Source organism: Poecile atricapillus, chromosome 5, assembly GCF_030490865.1.
Source record: "Poecile atricapillus isolate bPoeAtr1 chromosome 5, bPoeAtr1.hap1, whole genome shotgun sequence".
Lineage (NCBI taxonomy): Eukaryota > Metazoa > Chordata > Aves > Passeriformes > Paridae > Poecile > Poecile atricapillus.
The window spans coordinates 18,383,388-18,401,111 of record NC_081253.1 but is presented as its reverse complement, the minus strand read 5'-3'; the positions used below and the strand labels follow the sequence as shown (position 1 = coordinate 18,401,111).

Sequence of the window (17,724 nt, the reverse complement as noted above, 5' to 3'; positions counted from 1 at the left end):
ACTGTACTACTGACCTTGTGATCTCAAAGAACACCAGTTTCTCTCAGGAGGTTTTTAGACCTCTGAAATCATGTTTTCAGACTGTAGACATTTCCTTAATCTGTCCTTTAAAGAATGAAATTCATGTCTCATTACTGTTAAAATGATACCAACAAACTCTTAGAATTTCTATCAAAAGCAATGTGATGCCATATGCAAACTCACAAATAGAAAATTTCATTTGTTTACAATGAAGCCAAGTCACTATATTAGGGTGAAAAAATTCAGAAGAGCATATTGATACATTAAAAAAAAAATGATCATACAACCTTTGAGCACACAGCCAAGTATACACCCTTGGATTTCTGGTACACATCAGGTATTTCTGCCCTGACACAACAGGAGGTCTGAAAACCTTCCTGTATTTCACTGAGCAGGGCAAAATTCAGTAATTGCAAGGACAATTAAACATTAATCCTGCTTACCATGGCAGGTGACAGACTTGCCATCTGTTGAAGTCCTTAAAGTGAGGTTGGAATCTCTCTAAAATACATTTTTGGAAAAGCAGAACTAAAAACAAACTAATATTTAACCCATACAGTGAAATTGTGGTCATCATATAGAGAGAAGGGGCTGGTGGCACAAGGCAGTGACAGTAGAAGCTTTGCCATTAGAGACGCCTGTTTGTGTCATGGTTCAACCCCAGCCAGCAGTCAAGCCCTGGGCAGCCACTCGCTCACTGCTCACCAGCAGGATTGCAAAGAGAACCAAAAGCTGCAAAACTCATGGGTTTAATAGGAAAAGTAAAGGCCATGCATGCAAGCAGAGCAAAACAAGGAATTAATTCACTGCTTCCCACAGATAGGCAGTCTCAGCCATCTCCAGGAGAGCAAGACCCCATCAAGGGTAAGGTTACTGGGAAAGACCAAGGCCAACACTCCAGATGTCCTCCCTTCTTTCTTCTCCCCACCCACTTTATACACTGAGCATGATGCCATGTGCTCTGGAATGTCCCTTTGGTCACCTGGGGTCACCTGTCCCAGCTGTGTCTCCCAGGCACCCCCAGCCCCTCTCCAGTGTGGCCGTACAAGGAGCAGAAAGGGCCTTGGCTCGGGGCAAGCCCCGCTCAGCAATAACAAAACATCTCTGTATCATCAACCCCGTGTTCAGCACAAACCCAAACACAGCCCCCTACCAGACAATGCGCAGAAAGTTAACTCTACCCCAGCCAAAACCAGCACAGTGTCCCTTTCCATTCTGCCCCCAACACTTGTGATCCAGCTTCAAAAGAGCTTAGTTGATCTTAGCTTTGGTACAGACTCCAGTTAGACCTCTGGTGATTTTCACATTCTGCTTCAGCACAGGCCTTAATTCTCTGGGCATACAGCTCTTAGACATTGTTTTAGCTATGATCTTGAGAATCGGGGCTGCAATGCCTGCCATTATGACATTCTGCTTAAGGGATACGTAACAATTTTTAGGATCAAAATGATTTGAGGAAAAAAACGGTTTTGATCATGATATAGGAAGTATAGGTGATAATTAAATTCAGCATCATAAAGGCAAATTACATCAAAACCCAAAAGCATTTAGTACTGGCTGTTTCACACAAGTAATTAATATTTCTTGCCTATACTACTAGTGCTGTTTGCACGTATCAGAGTGTACACATGTGGACACAGAGCATACAACTCCAGCTTTCTGAAGCAGGAAAGAAGGTAATAAACAAAAAACATTTTATTTTTTGAGGTACACAAACGAATGAGTCTATACCTAATCTAATAACACATGACTGAAGTGGTGGTGCAAAGCGTGCCATGCAGTATGGATGAAACTGAGTGGGCTGTATAAACTTCAAAGCAATAAACAGGCTATAAAAGACACGTGGGCAGAGAGGAGAAAATGGAAAATATAGGAGACATAGGAAGGTGGTTCCATTATCAGCTGCAGGATGCATATGATGTTGCACATGGGAACAGTGAGGAAGGACTGCAAAATATGCATCTGAATAGAATCACCACCTCAGCCTTCAGCAGTCCCACTAAATGCCATGATAGACTCTCACGGCTATGACAGGGTTTTAGTAATTAACAGGTGATCCATTAAGTTATGAAAAATAAAATTTGTCTCAAAAGCCTCCATTGTAGATTTCTCTATCCTTCATTTATGTGAAACTAAAGATTCCTTCACACTACAAAGCACAATAAACAAATCAAAGTAGAACACTGTGCTTATCTGAAGACTACCAAAGTCAGCGCAATTTAAAAAATTAAATAAAATAGAAGCCCCTTCTTGAAGAACCTATTTAAAAAAAAAAGTCATGAAAATCCAGGCCTGGCTCATCTACAAGCCAAAATTCTAGAGAAATCACAACTTTTAAAGACTTCCTTGGGCACATGCTCTGACCCAGTACTTCCCCTTCTGTGTTAATCTCATTGTGAGATATGTATATTTAAAATGCCAAGTCAATTTTTATCTGAAATGTCACATTTTGTCATCTCTCCTAGCTGCTCTTCTGTCTGTCTGCAGAATAGTCTAATTTTTTGAGAAAATTCTCACTTCCTTAAAGGCAATGACAAGATGAATTTACTACAGCCAACAGCATTTTTGATGCTTATTCAAAGTCCAAAGTTTGGGTAGCTTTATTCAGACCGTAGCCTACTGACTTGGAATATTAGTGAAATAGATAAATTCACAACAGTGAGTCTTTCCACTGCAAGCCATTATAGACCACACACTGGTAGGCATACAAATAATACATTATTTTAATGCAGCTGTAATTAATTAGTTTTACCTTCTTCCTAAGAACATACAACTGGGAATGATATCAAAGGTAAAAATCTACTAATTTTAAATAGTAGTGTAACAATGAAATGGCATCCCTGCTCCAGAACGTTTTAAGTCTATTTCACATTAATCACTCAAAATTGGTACTATTTAAGTAAAACAGTATGTAAAAGATGAAATAGTCTACTAAATAAAGTAGTCAATGGGTATGCTCCATTAAAAAAAAACCAAAACAAAACACACATGATCACTTTTTGGTAAAATGTAGGTCACCTATGGTTGCCATAGTAACCACTGCTGAACTAATGCTCTACAGATGACCACTGCCTATGGCTGCTTTCTTTGCGAGTCATACCTCAATTTAAATAAGAATAAGTCTGGAATTGACTTTAGTTTAGTTGCAAACAAAACTCCTGCTTAAACACTTTTAAAAGCCTTTCCTAATATCCTTGTCTAAATAAAATACTCAGATAACAAGTTGAGAACACACAAAACCTACTTTTCAGTAGTGAAAAATCTGCTCTTTGTCTTTATCTAAAGCCTGGAGTTTCTGAAATGGAGAGAAACAATTTCACAAGAAGTTGTAAATGCAAAAAATATTTATATAGAGCAATTCACCAAACATCAGTAACTCAGAAATTCAACAAGCATTACCATCATGTTAAACTGTCTCTGATAATCTCACAGCAAGTCCTGTGACAGTGCATTCAGTACCTTCACTGCAAGTGGGGGTTAATGGCTTGGCACATTATTATTTTGCACACAAGCACCCAGTGAAAATGAGTCATGTAACAAGGCTGGAGCCAGGGATAATAACAGTTGAAGCCTCACTTGGGATGAAGTCATTGAGTCTTCAATCAGTTTGATGGTGAAACTCCCTTTCTCACCACTATTACTCTGGGGCATACATAGTTGATGATGAATTCATTAAAATACAAAAGACTCCACATTACAAAAAGAGTCTTAATTGGCTTTGATAGTGAACTGAGAAATAACAGGACGACAAGCCAATGTCCTTGATAACTGCTAACTGGTTTTCCCCTTCAGAACAGTCATATCACTATTATGTAAGTTCAGAATAAATGAGCTGCTTATCTTCTCACTCTTTTTTGTTTGTTTTCTCTGTTTGGTTTTTTTGTTGAGTTTGTTTGGTTTTGTTTTTTCTTTTTGGTTAGTTGGGGTTTTTTGTTTGTTTTTGTTTTTTGTTTTTTTTTTTTACTACAGGTATTATAAAGACTCTGAAATATAAACTTTGAGGTCTGGATGCTACCCCCATGCCTTAATGCTATTAGTACTACAAATACATTGTGGTAGAGTAGCATCAGTAGTCACAAATCAGAACACCAAAAATGCTGCATATTTAGTGAACAAAAGAATGATGATCAATATTGTTCAATACCATCTATATAGAATCACATCCCTCACTTGCTTTAAATTCTTGAAAGCTCAAAACAGACAGATGGACAGGTAGATGATCACAAGACACCACAGCAAGACTGCTGGGAAGCCAAACAGACAAACCCTCACGGAACAGAGAATGTGTGAAAGCTTTAGAATCAAACAATTAATGTAACTGGTTTTAATTCACTGAATTGGCAAATTCCAAAGAAATGACAGCTTGTTTACAGTCTCCTAACTGCACGTGCTGAAAACATCACTATAGTATTTTGTAGGAGGGAAAGGATTCATACTTAATTTCCTTAACTTCCTGCAGGGATCAGGACCTTAAATATACCTTCTTCACACTCAGTGCACACCCGGGGACTACCCTGAGTGCCAAGACATCTCAGCAAGAATAAAATACATATGGGAGATGAGGCTGGTCTACAGAGGAAAAAGAAAGGAAGAAGTCAATACAGCCTCCAGCAAGCAGAATATTTTTCTTTCTCCTTAATGTTTCAATCAAAGTTCTTGAAATCTTTGCCCATGGGTCAGTAATTTCCATGGATTCATTCCTCCCTGTAGTTTACTTTAAGACAGCTACCACATGCATTTACTGTATGTGGATGCTGCCTTATATTGGAGAAAAACAGTCTGTATTTCCTGTATGCAGATACAGGCTTTCATCTTAAGCAGGTCCAGGACCCTAGTAGAGCCAAAAAGTCCTAGTACAATACAAACGATGTAAGAAGAATCAGAATATAAAACTCAACCACTGAAGGCTGGTAAGAGTGCAAACAGAGATAGAATACAGTTGCATCTTTCTTGTAAGCATTAGAATGGTTTCATTACGAAGCACCAAGATAAAACAACTAAGTTCATCTGCTTGTTAAATCTGCTTAGCAAGCAGAACTGCTAGTCTATTAAAACAAACCACAAAAAAGACCAACCAAGTCAAACCACACAGAAGGCTGTTCACCAGCTCAGTGCTAGACTTAAGATCAGCATGTTCATACAAACAACAGCTGTATCAATTGATAGAAAAAAACCTCTGAGCAGGGACAAGCTCCTGGAAGGAACTTCTTTCAGAAGATCCACTACCAGTAGAATCTGTGCCTCTATGTTGCTGTCCTGAAGTTAACTCCCCACAGTCATCCCTATTGCTAAATCAGTGCTTGGCTACATCAGAGCAAAGAACAGCACAGCAGCGTTCAGTAGGGAGAAAACACTGCAGAATGGTGCCTCTATTGAGGGTGCTACAGTCTGAAATTAGTTATAAAGGTCACTGTAATGGACACTCACAGAATGATTTGGAAGGCGCTTTAAAGATCATCCAGTTCCAACCTCCCACCCCTGGGCAGGGATGCCACCCATGAAGATGAGGTTGCTCAGGGTCCCATCCAGCCTGGTCAACAAGACAATACACTGTCAAAAGCACTGAATCTAACTTAGCTTTAAATTTCAAAACATCTTTAAAACCATATTTACAAAGACTGGTAGGACACATTGTCGACTAGTACAAAATGAAGAATATGTACTAATCATGGCACTAGATGAGGACAGAGGATATGGCAATAATATTCCTGAAGCTTCATTTGCTTTGTAAGAGCACATAAAGCAATTCAAAGAAAGCTGCTGAAGGCCAATGGGACTCTCACGAGGAATTAAAGTGAGCATTAGGATACAGCAGTCAGGAGAAAGCAAGCATGAAACTTTTTTTCAGATAAAAATCTATTCATAAACTGGTAACAGAAAAATCTATATTTCCCTTCTCTGTGATTTGATTCACCAATTACTTCCCTACAAAAGCTAGTGTAATGGTATCAGGCCACCCACAGCTTTCACTGGTGTCCAAATGTTGTCATAATGCTTCCTTGTACCTGAAAAAAAGGACAGCTACTTTTTGTACTCAAGTACAAAGACCATGGAGCAAGCCTTCACTAAAATAACTCACCTACTTCCCAATCTTACCATTTATCCAGAGAAGGATTTTAGCTGAGACTAGTTCAAATCCAAGCTAGAAGTTAGCTGAAGAAAAACTTCTGAAAAAATTTGAAAATCTGTGAGCTTAGGCACATTCATCCCTCTTTGTCAAAAAAGCCATGGTCGTCATGATTTTGGATTTTTAAAATTACATGCATCACTGGTGAGAGAAAAAAGAAACTTCATATTCTTTGAATTTGTAAATGAGACTGTAAAGTTATTAAAATTATTTTGCATATTTTAAAAGCACCTAGAGACAGAAACTGCTATAAAAAATCTAAAACCAGTGGCTAAGAGATGATCTGGTACAATTTTAATTCTAGAACAAATCAAGGGTAATACCTAACCATCATGTTTAAATTGTATCCAGTCTCATAGATAACATTAGATCATCAAATAGAATCAATCCCATACACTGTGTTAGCATCAGTCTGAACTAAGAATTGCTGGCAGAAGATGGTTCCAGACCCACTGACAGCACACACTCCTGAATACAGACCAGGCCTTATATATATATGTTCTGAGTGCAAGGTGCTTTTCTCTAATAAATGCAGCACAGATACAGATGTGCTGCAGAATCAAAATCAACATTTCCCAGTAATTTTCTAATTTGTTTTTGAAATATATTCCATATACACCAATGTAGCAAAAGAGGATGAGTCACTTTCAATGACTAAGAATTTGCAAACTCCTGAAGCATTAAATTCCTTTGATCTTGATAAGCTGGCTCATTCTCATTCTGTTCATTAGCCCCCCCTTTTCCCAGTTTTGAGCCAGCCAATCTGTAGCCTTTTCTGCATGCTGACATATTTACCAAGTAAAATCTGTTACCACTGCTTTCCTGCTCTTACTGAAAAGCACCCTGTTGCTTGTCAAGCTCCTCATCTTGGGGAACCTCCTTCTTTCCTTCCCTTCATACATAACATAGCCCGCAAGCTGCCTTCCCACCGTGACAAGCTCTTTATTAGCTCCTCTCTGTATTCCCCCAGTAACCACAAACTGTTCACCCTTACATTCTGTTAATCTCTTTCTTTTTTCCACTCCCATACAACGTAATTTCATCATTAGTTCCCAAGTACCATTTTGCTGGTGACTTGCAAAAATTTCCTAAGAATCTCAGATAACAATCCAGTTGTGTTGCTTTGAACCATGTCTTGGTAAGGGTTAACCTGGCAATGTCAATACCTACATGATTTGAAAAATAAGAATGTAAGAATGTCTTAAATTGTAAGCATAAATTATCATTAATTTTCCAGAAAATTATTTGGCAACTGTAATAGGGCTATTTTCTCATCTGTTCTATCTGAAAAATTAGTGTATGTAGAGCCTGCCACAAGCAGGTATCCACATTTAGACAGCAACTCAATTTCAATACTGATTAGTGAAAAGCATCTTGATATTTTCACTCTACTCCTTTGATGGAAAAATACTTTACAGCTCAAAAAAATCCTTTAGTGCTCGATTCTTTACCAATCAAAAAATCACAGTTGTCATAGAAACTGTAAAAACTGAAGTCAGTCATGACATAACAACAGAGCAGTGGAAAATGTCTGCAGGCTCAGGTTTTTCTGCTGGAGATATTTCTGTAAATTTAACCATGGAGTCCACAAGTTTCCCAAATCTAACACAGAATAATATATCAACAGGTGTTATTAATTTTTTTAATCTGTTCAGAGTCTGGAAAGTAATAGCATTTATCAGTCCTGCTCTATACGCTGGCTACATTAACAGCAAACACTCTTCTCAAAACATTCACTGCAAGCTTATGCTGTAAGGGGACTGAATTTCTCTGATCACACATCTCAGCCTGCAGGAGCTTTTGGTCAGTGTTCTCAGCATTCCTGAGATCCCATTTTTGGCATTTCTAAATTGACACAAACCACTTTAAAAATCTATATTGCCATTAGTTTCTGTCTTTTACAAAGGCTGTTCAGAAAAAGACTTCTATCTGCAGGCCTCTGCCCCACACAAGATAGTTCAGCTCCATTTCAAACATTATCTCTGGCTTTTTCCTATGACATGAAACTCTGTAAAATGTAAGTCTAGTCCTGACTAAGACAGGCTACAAGAGTCTTCCCCTCTCCATCTCCCAGAGCTAAATCATAGACCAGCTTCAATTCCAGAGTTCTTCCTGCGTTTTACTGGAACCACTAACTGACAGGGCTGCCTTACTGCAAACACTTGCCCTTTCAGAGATCACCCTGCTGAAAAGAAAATAGTCATAATACACAGGAATATTACTGGACTGGCCTCACTGCAGGTGAGCAAACTGATTAGCTTAACTACAAATAACACAAAAAGCAGCAATGTGGATGTACAAGTACTTAGATCTTAAAATAACCACCTCAGAAGCCTTGAATTAAGTTTTACGGAGAAATTTAAGGGACTTCTTTTTTGGTTTAGTTGTTTTCCTCTCACATATTGTCCCTCTGTACCTTTAATTTAGTCTTTCAAAATAACTAGATACACATATTTTGTATAGAGAGCAAACAGGTACTTGGATTCCTTATGCTTTCCTAGAATTGCTTTAAATAAACTCTGTTTTATCATTATAGCATCTAGGACTTTCCAGACCTGCTAAACAACTTCAGATGCTCACACCACACCCCTGGTTCCCATCCTGCTTAAGGATTACATTTAATGGTAGGGTGAGCACACGTGGTGTGTAACATGCTTCAGCAGCCTGCTGAAGTTTAACTGACTGACATACACAGAGAAACTTTCCAGCTGCACCTAAAATAAAGTTTGAGACAGCAAAATTTGCCTGTTAACTTCCCTAACCATGAGTTTAGGAATTAAAACCAAAGTGAAATACTGATTCCAGTAAAATAACCAACAAACAACCCATGAGTGAAATAATTTTTGCAAGGAACAAAGGAAAATAAAACACAAATCAAATATCCTTAAAAAGAACAGCTTGATTTATTTGTTTACTGCATTATATGCAGGATTCTTATTAGAAGAGTACCTCATTCACCCAAATCTGTAAACCTCAGTGGGAGAGAGACAAATATATTTCTTCTCTTACCACAGTTGGGACCCTAGTCAAAAATATGTATAAAACCCTGTAGCTTCCCACTCTTCAGTTCTATGGCATTCTGTCACAGACTTTAGATTTAAAATATCACTCAAGGCTTCTGTATGTCATCAGCACAACTACTGCACAAGTGCATACATATGTACACAAGCACATGTCCATATATGTCACTTGAAAAAGCACATACACATATATACTTATGGTTTTCTCACACTAGAAATGTGTATACCATGCAGGCAGACTTCTACCTTTAATTCTGAAAAAGGCACATTCATTTCCATAGATGCCACTGAGGAAAAGAAAATCAAGATAAGGCTGCTATAATAATTTAATTGATTTGGATATGTACAACATTTATTTTTGAATAGGACAGGCTACCACAGGAAAATAAATATAAATATATATATTAAATATAAATATAATATTAATTATTAACAGCAGCTTTAATCTACATGCAGCTTATAAAATAATATTATAACATTCTACTATCATAAAGACTTACTCTGTACTGACGTGGTTTACTGGAGCTCATGACTTAATAGAGGATTTTTTAGATTGCTGTTGTGTGTCTCAGCAGTCCCTTAGACAAGAAATTAATCTGCACATGTACTGATAAATAAGAGTGGGAAGAATTTGTATGAATATTTTTAGATATTTTTGAACAGCAGAATGGCTTTGGGCACACAGTATGAGACGAGACTCCATGGAGTATGTGTACAGAATAAACACATTACTTCATAAGGTGGGCTGAGGGGGTAAGAATTTTACACTGAACTCAGATGAGGCTGGAGGAAACATCTTACATATTCTAAAAGCCTGCTGTTTTATATATATACTCACTACTATAGCATATACTAGTGAGAAGGGAGTTGTCTCCAACAGCAAGGCATGTTTTCTTGTTTTGCTCCATAATCAAACATTATGCAACCCAAACCTGCAACCTTCTCATGGAAGAAATCTTTATTTGAAAATATTCTTACTGGATGTAAATATTCTTATTAGATGTAAAATTAATATTCTTGCAATATTCATTTTACATCTAGAGATTTCTGACTGTTAATAAATTCGGCATTTGGGTTTTACAGAAGCTGATGACAAATAGAAAATAACCACAACAGAGGACAGGAATCTGAAAAGCACTACTATCAGAATCTGGTTGTAAAGAGATGTGTTCTAATAGAAAATGAGAAATTGCAGAGCCTCTGAAAAATCTTAAGTAGCAATCTGTTACAGTGCTCACTCCAATAAACCCATTCTTCCTATATAAAACTGTACTGTAGCTATACTATAAATACCCTCTCAGGCAGGATTACAGTTTTTTTCCTCTGTTTACCCCTGTAATGAGTGAAAGAAAATGACCGAAAGCTGTATGGTTCTATTGGCTTAGGTGGCAGGATGACTGATCAGATTCTGTCACAGACTGTGTACACTATTCTCAACTCTGAACACACAACACCAAGCAGAGGCACTCATTGGCCTCCAAATTAGTTAGTGCCAATATTCCCTCTTCCCACAAATGGAAGACATTCTCCTAACATGTCATACTAACTAGATGTGAATGATAGGGCATAAACATGGAATTTTCTCTGAAACTCACTCTAACGTAAAATTTTCACAGAAACAATTACCAGAGGAAATAGTTATTTTTTCAAAAATAAGTACTTCCTCACAGTGCCAGCATTTAAATGTAATAAATCAGAAAAAATACTTCAAAAAAAACCCCAGATTGCTTTCACTGTATTTCTAACGAGTAAAACGAACCTTTCTTAGCTTGTATAAGAAGAAGTATCATGCCTTACACACCCCTTTAGTACTTACGAGTAAAATGATTAGAAGCAGATGGATGGACATTACTTCCACTGTCAGCACTTTCACTGCTAGAAACATCATCATCTGATTCCCACACACATGAACAGGGTGAGGTTCCACCAACTTCTTCAAACTTCCTCTTTAAAATTCCACTCATTGCTGCAATGCTGTCACCATGCACCTGTAACAGGAACAGAGGCAATGAGGCACTGTAACACCCACCTGTGCAGGTTTCCCAATTCACTTACCATGAAAGAGTTCATGCATCAATCAGATACTACTACCTGCAGCTAAATGGGTCCTTAACCAAGAGTTTTGAACAACTTTTCCAAGAAGGAATCAAAAAACCCTGCAACCTAACATCAGTATATTTATCATCTCATTGACTTTAAGACAGAAGGTAAATGCTACCTGTATTCTACCAATGCAGACAATTCTATAGCCAATCTCATACATAAAAATATATATATATTCAGTTATGCAGCAGATTTAGGTCAAGCATAATACTCCAATGTAATTAATCAAAAATGGACTTTTATAGAACACTTAAAACCATCCTTGGCACCAAGGAACATTACATTAAAAAAAAGTTCTGTAATAAATATAGTTCAGAAAAAACCTCATTGTCTCTTTTGATTTATTTTAAGGGTCTTATTTATGTAATTCTCAGTATTAACAAATGCCCACAATAACAATTAGATTTGAGAGCTGTATGAGATGCTTTGCATCTTTCCAGGCCAGGTCCTGCGTAAACATTTTGGCTGGCTCATTTTGCCATTTTAATTTACTCAGAAGTTTCTTGCCTAGAATTTTTGAAATTCAGATACGAGTACTGGCACACAAGTAGTCTATCTCCATTCACACAAGCATCAAAGGACTGGGTTCATCCTTAAGAACCTGACTTTATAATCACATTGCCCAGCAAAGCCAGAGTCATGTTGAACATTTGATATTATTTCCCTTTCATATATACAGCTGATCTTTGTATCTCCATTTATGGAATACCAAGCAGAAAAAGATCAAAATATTTTTAAAGCAATTTTAAGATAATTTTAACACATCTGATAGGTTGAAACAATTTTTCTCTATCTTTAATTTAAAAATAGTTTACTATCACCCTCATTACTGATTAATTCCTCCTGCAGACTGAAATTAATTCTAAGATCTTAAAAGTTACAGATAATATCTACACTCTATGCTAATCAGTGAAATTCTGCTGTAAATTGCTGGGGAAAAAAGGCTGCTGTTTGATGCTTTCAAGCTTTTAGTATCAAAAATTCTCATCTGATGCCACTTGCCTTCAGCTTGTTAAGCTGCCAATTCAATTCATCTTATAACATAGTTATTTCTTCCAGTAAGCTTCACTCTACCTTTATGGACGTGTCTAATTTAGAGAAAAGATTTCAGTATAGATGTGGAATCCTCACATAATGCTAAGAACAGATGTTGCATAAGATGATCTTCAGCACCAAACTTGTTTGCATGCAGAGCACGCTAAAAATTAAATAATAAATATATTAGGCTTCCATACAGTCAGTCACACAGACTGTATGAAATGTGAGCATATATATGAAATATGTGCTCACCATGATGTTCTCAGCTTGTTTTACTATTTATGAAAAAAATGTTTTCCTGAAAGATATTTCTTCAGGGTAAATGTATGACTCAAACAGAACTTGCTTAGATCTCAACCTTTTCCCTTTTGTCCAAAAATGAATTACTATAAACTGCAAAGAAAGCATTGCATTTTTATTCTGAGGACACGGAAAGGACAATTTAGTATCACATTGTAATAACCTTTGCAAAAATGTAAGAATGAATTTTTATGAACCAGCCTCTAATAAAAACACATTTACAAAAATTAAAAAAGAGAAAGAGATAAAAGAACTAAACACATACATATTGAATCACCACAATTTTTAAGTCACCCCCCCAAGTACAGGTTCAGAAACAGCTCCTCTATACTGTCCCCCATATCCTCGCTATCTCTTGCCAACCACCTTTTGCATTGTCTCCTGCAGTGCTTACAGCACTGAAATTGTGAAATCACCATTATTTCCATGGCAACAGCCTGCAATATCAAATCCACAGGATTATAGCATGACTGTAGAAGAGGGTAAAGAAGCAGCTGGAGTGTGAGAAAGAAAATGCTTACACTCAAACATCTCAGTGAAGAGAGTGAGAAATGAGCTGACAAAGAGTTTATCGTACAAGTGAGACCCAAGTCAAATCTATGTGTGCACTCATTGAAATTGTGGCTACAGGAGTCATGAAGTTACAGGTCCAAAGAACATAACTGCACTGCAAGGCAAATCTAGTATCTGTGATCATCATGAGTGTGCAGCCAGTCACAGAGCAAGAACTCATCTCATACCCTGAGGTGGCTTCCAGAGAAAAGCCCTTTGGTCAGACACTGTCTCCCACCAGTGAAAGCACCTGGTGACTGGATGTCTAAATGGTGTCGTACACATCAGCAAAGTTGCTGCACATAGTGAGAGTGTCAACAGCCACAGCTGTTCCCAGCAAGTAGCAGAAACAAATATTTTTTACACCAAAGGGTTTTAAATTTGCCTGGTTTTAGCATAGCCTACATATGCAACAAGTGCCACAACCTGTGAGCAACAAAGCCATTTCATTAAGATAATTTGTATCAAGAACCATAACAAATGGGCCTCAGGATCCTTGGAAACGACAAAGGTTAGCTCTATCATCTAGCTGATCAAGATAAGGTACAGGAGGTGCAGGGATACTACAGAACCACAACACAAAGAAAGCACAGCTTAACCATTACATATATTTAGTGTGACTGTTGCCTGATTATTGTTCTGAATCTCTTCTAGGAAGATTATTGAGAAGGTTGTTTGATAAAGTAGCTGTGATAAAATTTAGGTGTTGCCACATTCCTGAGATCTGTTGATTCTAATCTCTCTGTAATCAAGTCTCCCCAGGAATATGTTACGTGGGGGAAAGGAGACACTTCTATTACTCAAGAGCTTGGCTATCACAGAGAGAGATTAAAGAGTATCTAAAGCTGTTTGTACACGCTATGTACCAGCAGGAGATCCCTTTAGAATAACATCTGTATAAACAGATGCCGCTCCATAAGCCAATATTCTTCAGAAAGAAGCACATCTGCACAGTAGTGCACAAGGCATGTTCTTTCTGATAGCCTTATTTACACAGGCACCCTGCAGTACCTGAGCAAGATCTACATCTACAGGAACTAGGACATAACAAGCATGGGACACACAACCCAGTGCTGTTTATGAAAGCATTATTTTGCTCTTTGCTCACTGTGTGATATATCCCAGCAGAAGACACAGATATATTCCAAAGACCAACAGGAATAAGCAACATTCAAACGTTCTAACAGAAGTGAGGCCACAAAGTTAGTGATATCACTAAAGGTTCCTAAGCGCACAATTGGGAAACCAAGACAGAGAGTTCAACAGAATTGTTCTCTGTCCTGCACCATAACTACAATTTAATAGGTAAATTCAGATTTTGGGGAATCAACTGAAGCAACTGCTGCACAAAGAAATCCAAATCCAATCTCATTTTAACAGAAGACCCCAGAGGTAAGTCTAATGGTACAAGGCACCAAAGACTTTCACAAGTCAAATTTCCAATACACGAATGGAAAGCAAAACTATAAATAAATCCCATAACTGATAGGAGGAAACATAAGGGTAATGTAACTATGCAGTGATACAATTATGCTAACACAAGTCACTTATGGTATGTGAGACTACCATTATATAGGATGGGAATACTCTTAAATGCACAGAAATACTTCAGCAACAAGTATATTCTGAAAAGAAGGGAGCTAATGTATATAAGTAAAAAATGCAGTGGACAGAAGTCCATGTCTGACTATAGGAACCAAACAACAGCACATGACTAAGAGAAGCAAATGGATGGTCAATCAATATTCTTGGACTTCCACTAAGGCACCAGTGAGGTTCAGCCTTCAGAGGCTGAAAAATAACCGCCAACTACAGATAAAGAGATATCATACTTACCCATTAAAAAGGGCAAAAGTTGGCTTGAAAGGTTCAATTAGAAACACACCTTTCCAAATGATTACTGAACAGCTGTCTATTAGCTACAGTTGATTTGGAGCAGCATCCTTTCAATTCACACAACTGAGTAACAAGCAGACACTGGAATCTTTCCTGTTCATAGCTACATCCTTCACAACAAAAAAAATCCTTGCACAGCGATGTGATATATCATCCTCTGCCATCCATGCTTGTGTGGCATTAGTCCAAAGCAAGGCAAAGCAAAGTTGAAACAGAGGGAACAGTATGAAAGCAAGGAAAATAAGCTAACACATTGCTATGAGCTCTAGATCAAACACCAATTACCTAACACAGTTAAGGACTCTTCAAGAAAGTGACAACTTGACACAGCAGAAGCATATGATGGCTATGGGCTGTGAGAAGGATGATCTTTCTTACAAAACCCCCCATCCATTTTTTCATCCTTTACTTCCTAGTCCCCTCCACCCTGATCAAACTACTCCTACAATGAGATCATTTAGCCAGCTCTCTAGCTGCAGGTGTGCTGACAGGCGAAGCAAGTCCTCAAAGCTCCATGGCAACAGGCTTTGCCTTCCTACGATGCCAGATAACTGGTAGGCACCCGATATTTAAAAATTTCAGAGGCAATATGTTATTACTAGAAGATAAAAATCCGTTGTAAATGTGGGAGATACATTTCACATTGTCAGAGTACTATCTGGGACCTACAAAGTAAAATAATATAAAAGCCTGGCTGGTTTGACTTCCCCTGGTACCTAAAAAGGCTGAAAATTTTGATAACAATCTCATTGCAGCAGACCTTTAGAGATCTTCTTTATATAGCAGGTATCTCCAAATCCCAGTGAAAGGCCTAAAAAGAGTGATGTTAGAATTACTGAGAGGACAGGTGACAGTGCATTCATTACCTGCGCTCCCAGGAGAAAATTTTTCTTATGAGACTGTGGTAACATACACTGCCAAACTTGTTCTACAAAACCTAATAAGTTGTCATATCCTCAGTGTCTTGCTGACACCCACGGACAGTTTACATACTGGGCATGACATTCTGTGCTGTGGAATATCCCTTTGGCCAGTCTGGGGCAGCTGCCCTGACTATGCCCCCCCTCAAGCTCCTTGTGTAGCTCCTCACTGGCAAACATGGCAAAGCCCTTGACATAAAGCAAGCACCACTTAGCAACAGCCAAACCATTGGTGTGTTGTCAATATCATTTTCATACTGAATCTGAAAAACACAGCACTGACCCAACTACTAAGAAGAAAATTAACTCTGTCCCAGGCAAAACGAGGACAAGTCACAAAGACAAACCCAATTTTCATCCTAGCCAAAATTTTCAAATAAATGTTTTGCAAAATTTAGTGCTATAGTATACAGCTCATACAACATCATCTGGGACACTGAAGAAGTGTGGAGCATACCTGTGAAGAAATAAACATCAAGCATGTACCATATGCAGTAAACATTAAAAAAAGATATGAAATAATAATAAACAGAACCTTATTCAAATTATGTATCATCATGATTTAAAGAGAAGCCTCACTACAGAAATCAGTTATTGACTAAAGCTACATAAAAATCAAGAGGAAAAAGAGCTCAAGAACACATTGGCATTTGGAGTGGAGGGGGCTGGAGGACAGGGTGTAAGAAATCCAGCTACTTATTTCTTTGGTTTATTTATGAAACCTGATCTTGTACTAATCTCCTCTTGAGACTTGATTACATTTCATGATAAAATCTACCTGACTAAAAATTCTCATCTGAAAATAAAACAAAAACTAAACATCAAAGGTGGGCATTAAATAAGTAACTGTCCTATGTGTCACACTGCATTTTGCTTGTCTCAAATGCATCAACTGAAAGTACAGAAAAATATAAAGTCTGTAGCAGCAATACAAATTCACTTCTGAACATAAAACACTTCTATGCAAATGACTGAAAACTGAACTGGAGGATGCAGAAAACAGATGTTACACATTAAACATTACTGCAAAGTACTCATCACAAACAACTCCCACCCACTGGCCAGTCAGCATGTACTATAACATTCTAGGGAGACTTGGCAAATAATTTCACAGTCAAATCACGAATATTGATGCTCACAAGCCAAAATGTTTGGGTTATTTGTGATTAATAATCTTTTTGAATTTAAGTATTTTTCTTAGCCTGCGAACAAAGCTTCATTTTTTTTAAAGACATTTTTCTTACCTGTTAAAGAAATGCCAGCAGCAGAGATGATTGTGAACCAATCAAGGTAGTTGCCTGGCTCCATATAATGCACTGAATTATTCTGCTCTTTGTGTAACTGACAGTTTTAAATTTGGGAGGGGAGGGTTAGTCAAACCCAAAAGCACCTACAGTGACATCATCATTCACACAAAGAATATTACTTGCTTGTGAAAATGACTATTCACGTAAGGAACTGCATTAATGCAGACAAAAAACCATTTGCATGAATGCTTGCAAACAGTGAACAACAGAGGTACACGAACATGAATCAAACAGCTGTTCAGAATTCAAATTAATGTTTGCAATACATGTTTTGCTGTATTTGGCAGCTCTAATCATAAGCACCAGTTGCCAGAGGTAGGCTCTGGTAGTTTCACTACTACAGTCTGTAAAATTTACAAATACATAGCAAGCTAATTCCAGTTAAGAGACTACACTGTATAGGTACAGGGAATACCACTGGAATAATCTGACTGATATAT

At 37.7% G+C, this 17,724-nt stretch overlaps 1 protein-coding gene across 2 annotated transcripts in view; it reads right to left on the bottom strand.

The window, feature by feature from the left end:
- The window catches only part of CSRNP3 (cysteine and serine rich nuclear protein 3), a 91,841-nt gene that overhangs the window by 50,130 nt on the left and 23,987 nt on the right, over positions 1-17,724 (bottom strand). For both annotated transcript variants that reach the window (XM_058840485.1, XM_058840486.1), the window contains exon 2: positions 10,985-11,156. In XM_058840485.1, coding sequence (XP_058696468.1) covers positions 10,985-11,132 — 148 coding nt within the window. In that variant the 5' untranslated portion in view covers positions 11,133-11,156. The remainder of the gene's footprint in view (positions 1-10,984; positions 11,157-17,724) is intronic.